Source organism: Cyclopterus lumpus, chromosome 8 (assembly GCF_009769545.1).
Source record: "Cyclopterus lumpus isolate fCycLum1 chromosome 8, fCycLum1.pri, whole genome shotgun sequence".
Taxonomy (NCBI): domain Eukaryota; kingdom Metazoa; phylum Chordata; class Actinopteri; order Perciformes; family Cyclopteridae; genus Cyclopterus; species Cyclopterus lumpus.
Window position 1 is genome coordinate 14,324,172 of NC_046973.1, and position 6,000 is coordinate 14,330,171.

Genomic DNA, 6,000 nt, shown 5'->3' on the forward strand with positions numbered 1-6,000 from the left:
TTAACAGCCACAGTTTCGGCTTTCCCATTACTAATTATTATCACTCATCGTTATTACTGGTGTCACTGAGGGGCTTCCTCTAGTGCCTGGTGTGATTCAATGCAGGTCGATATTAGAAACACAGCTGTCTCTTTTAATTGTTTTCACTGAATATATTAGTGTACGTCTGACGCTACGTGGAGTCAGTGCTGGCAGCGCCGAGTGTTCACTGCCCTCCAGTGGTCACAGTGAGGAACTGCAATACTACATCATTGTCAATAAGTGCAACTCATTGGTTGAGTGATTACCACAATGACAACAGTGACACCAGTATTGTTGGTCGCTGTATTAGTAAAGAGCGGTTTTAATAACAGTATTAACTTCTGCTGTGTGGTGTTGTCATCACATCTGGGCTGCACAGCGCCTCTCTGCTCTTCCAGACTGCGGCTGCACCGATGCTCTCTGCGGTTCGGTGCTAATTGAATGACTTGGATCATGAGTTAAAAGCGCAGAACACGTCTCAATCGCAACGGTAACGAACGGAATCCTTCTTCTTGTATTTTCGGTCACCAAAAAAACCCAAAAGGGCTTTATAGTTTATCTGTTAGGATGTCGTCATCTGAAAATGCTGCGTCACATGAAGGTAAGTCGATTACTGTTGTTACACACGTCGCTGATCAGAGCAGCACTGTTTCTCTATGCACTACATATTACTAAAAACAAAAATAATAATCATATAGTGTATCAATAAAATAAACGAATCCATAATTAAGAGCACAGATATAGTCTGAAATCCTCTAAGTAATTTTTTTCTTTAAATATCTGCTTTTAAATAGAATGACTATTATTATAAATAATAATATACATGTACTATGATGTGTCATGTTGCCACAGCCTGTGAAGCATCACTCCCTGCATCGGAGGCTGAACCCCTGAGGATTGTTCTGTTGGGGAGGACGGGAACAGGCAGGAGCTCCTCAGGTAACACCATCCTGGGTAGATCCGCCTTCTGGGTCAGCGTCTCCCCCTGTTCCGTCACCACAGAGTGCAACAGACAGACTGGGACGGTCCACGGGCGGAGCATCTCTGTGATTGACACTCCAGGTTTCTTGCACACACACCTGTCCCCTGAGGAGGTCATGGCAGGGGTGGGACAGAGTGTTGCCCTGTCCTCTCCGGGACCCCACGCCTTCTTGGTGACCCTGCAGCCCGGCAGGTTAACCCAGGAGGAGAGGGACGCCTTAGAGTGGATCAAGGCTACGTTTGGACCCGGAGCCACCAGGTTTACCACGGTGCTGTTCACCTGGGGAGACCAGCTACGGGGGAAACGCATCGAGGACTTCCTAGGGGAGAGCAACGAGCTGTCGGAATTTGTCAGCGGATGCCATGGAGGGTATCACGTCTTCGATAACAGTGAACAAGGAAAGACAACGGAGTGCGCCCAACAGGTCGTACACCTCCTGAAGAAGGTAGACAGGACTGTGGCGAGCAACGGAGGCGGTTGCTATAGCAATGAGATGTTCAAGGAGGCTGAGAGGGCCATCAGGGAGGCGCGAAAGAGGATTCTGGGAGAGAGAGGACACAAGGCGGAGTCCCCAAAGAAGGTGGCTCAAAACAAAGAGGAGCAGAGACCCGAGTTGGGGAGGAGGAGGGAGGAAGAGGAGAGGAGGAGGAGGAAGGAAGAGGAGGCCAGGAAACGGGTGGAGAGGCTCTTCTGGTGCGAGTTGGTGACTGCGGTGGGGAAAGGTGCTGCAGAGGGGGCAGGGATCATGGGGAAAGACGACGACGGGAAGGGGAAGGCTGTGAAGAAGGTGAAGGTGGTGGAGAGGGCAGTGGCTCTGGCAGCATCGCCGCTCTCCATCACTTCAGCCGCCAAAGCGGTGGGAGGAGCTGTGAGGGAAGGGAGCAAGGTGTTATATAAGCACAGGAAAACTTTCCTGAAAACACCTCACTGAACAAAGTCAAGTATCCCTCATTGCAGTTTAAAACCGTTGATCAATGTAGAGACGTGATGTGTGAAAGTCTTTCTTTTTTGACATTGTGTATCTAAATCATGTTATCTCTGTTTTACAGCAACACAACGCGCCAGCACTTTACAACCATACTGTTGATTAAGGATGTGCGTTTATCTGAATGTGTGTGCACCCAGCAGAAAGGTAAACATCCTGGTGTGATGCGGCCCGCGTGGATTGGTAACAAAAAACATAGCCACAACCTTTGAATTGAGAGAATTCCCATGTTATAATAAAGGTAATGTCATAAAAATGGTGAGCAATTCAACTTACTGTACTAAAACATTTGCAAGTGTAAAAAAAAGAGATTTATCTTTGACAGAAGTTCAACACCTCTAATGCTTCCCCCCCTCCCATTTCTTTGACTTTCCCCTGACACAAAAAGGTCAAACAAACAATCTGGGAAAGACAACAGTGTGTGTTTGACTAAAACATCGCAGGAGTTATTGGTTCCATCTTTGGCTTCATTTAAGACACGACAGTGTTTAGTCCTTTTTCCTCCCACGAAGAAATACATTGAAATGGAAGGGCGATTAAGAGGAAATACTAAAATGAACATACATGGCAATAGGGAAATTAATTGTTTGCATATAATGCAGTTAGCTATTCAGGGAGTGTCTACCATTACACAACCAAAGAGGAAGACACTTTATGGAAGATGTACAGATTGTGAAGCCCCGAGAGGAAAACGTGTGATTTGGATATTGTGCTACATAAATAAAATGAACTTGACTTAAAGAGTACATAGTTGAAAAAAAAACTATAATATTTATCTCTGTTGTAAATCAGAGAGGAATATACGTTTGTGATTGAATGAAGTGTATGAAGCTTTGACACTCTGGGACCTTTTACAGCTTAAACATACGACCTCCCTAAAGTACAATTTAGTGGATTCAACATCGTAACAGTCCCAAAGTAAAGAGAAATACACAGTTTCTATAGTGTTAATCACTCGCCTCAATTTAAAGTTCCATGTGCACATCAGGGACATTTGGATCTTATTGAAAAAACAAAACAAAAATATGTGAAAGAGCATATGTCTCAAACCTCTGACCACAACAGCGCATGTACGCATACAGACTCACGCACCAAGTACCAATCACAGCACACAGAAATCTGGTACACACACGTTGGCCTCCAGAATGACATCGGACCATCGGTCCCAGTGCGAGAAACAGACGCGGAGCTGCAGCGGGCGGCTTTAAATGGGCATCGGCAGGCCCATCTTTCCTCGGCCTCGGAGCACTGCAGACAGGAGGAAGAACAGAGCAGGCTTGAGAAGGGACTTTACTTTAGAGAACTCAAAGTGAAACTTCTCCCACCGCCGCTGTTTACCAGGTGAGCTAACAACAAACACCCTCAACTGGAATAACAACCAACACAGCAGCAGACCATATAATTAACAGAATATAATCAACAGAATATAATTAACAGAATATAATTAGCGTCTCGTAATCACAACACACATCCTAGTTGTCTGACTACATCTACTGTAGATTTCATTGTCAATTAACTTTTTATGGAGCTATAATTTAAATTCCCTCCGTTTATGTCAGAGGAACCTTTTTCTATTGTTAATTTGGGCTTCAACAATACAATTTGGGGACATCATAATGAGCATTTGTTATTATGTTTGATATTTACATAGATGAGGTGATTGAGAAAAGTCAAAATACTCTACTCAGCTGATCTAAAGAGATCAGAGCTGAAAGCAGTCTGTGTACTAAATCATCGCCTTTGCTGTAGTCTCCACTCACCCCTTGTGACGTAAAGGTAGAAGAAATCGCAGTAGAAAATGGTCTGCACGACGCCAGACACCACGGCGATCTGGTCGAAGAAGCCCTCGGTGTGGTAGCGCCACACCCAGTTGGCTATGTAGAGGGCTCGGTAGAGGCCGAGGAAGAACAGGTAGTGGGTGGTGATGGACTCGGCCTCGCCGGTCTTTGTGATCATGAAGAGCTGAGGCATTATGGCCACCGACTCCAAGAAGATGGAGAAGGTCCACAGGATCTGGAAATAATTAGAGGGAGGGAGACACACGAGTTGACTCTTAAACCGGAGGTGTTAAAAGTACAAATGGGGAGAAGTGTATCACCTGGGCGATCCTGGAACATTAATAAAAAACTGACCGTAAATCCCTCAAGCTGCATGCTCGTACGCCAGGAGTGATCTAAACGTTTCTACACCTGGACCCAAATGTATTGAAGACACAGACAGCGCTGCTATACCTCCAGTGGGGTGAAGGCGTAGTTCTCCAGGAAGGACAGCCCGATGACCGGCACCAACAGGAACTCCACGCGGAACGTGTCGTTCTCAGAGTCGTACGTGGTCCTGAAGCGCATGTAGATCAGGTACACGGTGGCATAGGCCAGAGCCAGGAACACCACCTGAGAGCAGAGGCGAATATTGATTTATATATATATATATATATATATATATAATATTACTACATACAGTATGTATGCAAACCTGGATTGAGCTGCATGAGCTACAGTGTGTGTGTGTGTGTGTGTGTGTGTGTGTGTGTGTGTGTGTGTGTGTGTGTGTGTCCTCAGTAACATTTGGACATGAAAGTAGTTCCCAGTAACTGAGGACAAAAGGAATTACCCTAACTTGACCTTTGACAAAACAATAATACCTCGTGTTTTCACGGAGCTCCGTTGTGAGTCTTACCTTCATGACCGTGTTGTAAGGAGAGATGAAGACAGTGAACAGGTCGAGGTACCTGGTGGTGAAGACAAGTGCAAACAGCACCTGAGACTTCCCAGAGATGCCTGCAGAGATAGAGAGAGACACAATAAGTCTCACTTTCTGGTCCAGGACAGGAAATAGCATGACCCGTCAATAACCAAAGTTATAATGAAAAAAGGAGACCGTTATGCTGCTGCTTGCTTTGTGACTAAAAGATACAGGCTGCTCTAGAATAGGTGGAGCAGGCGGCAGATGTATCTGTCACCATGCCACGTCGCTCCCACTCCTCCAGAACCACGGAGCATTACGCACAAGCCCCTCCACAGTGAACGGACCAGATAAACAACAGCCACAAACACCACCAAAACAACAACAACAGCACTTCACTGTGTATTTGTGAACTAGCTACTGATGGATAACCGCTATAGTTAGTTAGGCTGCACGACCTCACGCGCAGTGATATGTCGGCGGTGTTCGCCTACCAGCACAGGACTTGGACCTCCATATCTTCAGGAGCAGGATGATGATGGCCAGCAGATGTGACACGTCTCCCGCCAGACGAAAGATATTCATGTTGTTTATGTTAAAAATAACAAAAAACTCCTCACGGGCCTTACGTCCTCCGGAGAGATGTTCAGTCGCGAAAGTGCACAAGGTGACAAGACGAGATAACAGGAGAAAGAAAAGAAGAAGCTCGTTGGCACGTTATCTACACGCACGCAGACGAACAGATAGTCCCCTCATTAAGTCAGAGGTGTTCGGTTGTTGCCTCGGAGGAAAGTTGTTTCAGAGGAGGTGACGTGGCTGACAGTTCAGCTGCAGGAACCCGCCGTCAAGCTAGCCGGAAAACAAACAAATGTATCCTCTTCCGGTTCTGACCTTTTCAAAGTAAAGCCCACATTAGTAAAACAGTAAAAAAAAAAAATAACATAAAAAAAAAAGAAAGATGTTACCGTTTTACTTCGGAGGGCAAAAGCTCATATTTTCCGGTGTTGCTTGTTGGGGACGTGACACAAATAGTTTGATTTGTTGAATGCCCTCGATGGACTGGCGGCCTGTCCAGGGTGTCCCCTGCCTTCGCCCTAATGTCAGCTGGGATAGGCTCCAGCGCCCCCGCGACCTAATGAGGATAAGCGGTATTGAAAATGGATGGATGGATGGATGTTTGAAAGCCATCCTCAGGAAGTAGAAGGCCTGATTAAGCAGCAGATGGCGACAGGCTGCAGGCATACGGAAATCAGAACGATTTTGGGAGGAGGAAAATAAAACATCGACATAAAACTAAATAAAATATGTAGTTGCTCTAAAATAGTCACAT

General features: G+C 45.8%; 2 protein-coding genes across 2 annotated transcripts; one reads left to right on the forward strand and one right to left on the reverse strand.

Moving 5' to 3' along the window:
• The first annotated feature begins 854 nt into the window (after positions 1-854).
• LOC117734787 (GTPase IMAP family member 7-like) lies at positions 855-2,071 on the forward strand. The gene has a single exon (XM_034539054.1). The coding sequence runs from the start codon at positions 855-857 to the stop codon at positions 1,932-1,934; it is 1,080 nt and encodes a 359-aa protein (XP_034394945.1). The 3' UTR covers positions 1,935-2,071.
• Positions 2,072-2,195: 124 nt separating this feature from the next.
• Positions 2,196-5,558, reverse strand: kdelr3 (KDEL endoplasmic reticulum protein retention receptor 3). Its single transcript, XM_034539163.1, has 5 exons — positions 5,165-5,558; positions 4,665-4,765; positions 4,220-4,378; positions 3,749-4,001; positions 2,196-3,236 (listed from the first exon to the last, which is right to left on the reverse strand). The coding sequence occupies exons 1-5, from the start codon at positions 5,253-5,255 to the stop codon at positions 3,193-3,195; spliced, it is 648 nt and encodes a 215-aa protein (XP_034395054.1). The 5' UTR covers positions 5,256-5,558; the 3' UTR covers positions 2,196-3,192.
• Between the last annotated feature and the right edge of the window lie 442 nt (positions 5,559-6,000).

Bases quoted from the DNA above. Each gene is read 5' to 3' on its own strand.
- LOC117734787 (XM_034539054.1), top strand. From the start codon at position 855: ATGTGTCATGTTGCCACAGCCTGTGAAGCATCACTCCCTGCATCGGAG.
- kdelr3 (XM_034539163.1), bottom strand. From the start codon at position 5,255: ATGAATATCTTTCGTCTGGCGGGAGACGTGTCACATCTGCTGGCCATC. The intron at 4,379-4,664 runs GTAAGACTCACA...CTCTGCTCTCAG, and splicing joins CTTACAACACGGTCATGAAG to GTGGTGTTCCTGGCTCTGGC. The intron at 3,237-3,748 runs GTGAGTGGAGAC...TCCTGTCTGCAG, and splicing joins CTACCTTTACGTCACAAGGG to TGCTCCGAGGCCGAGGAAAG.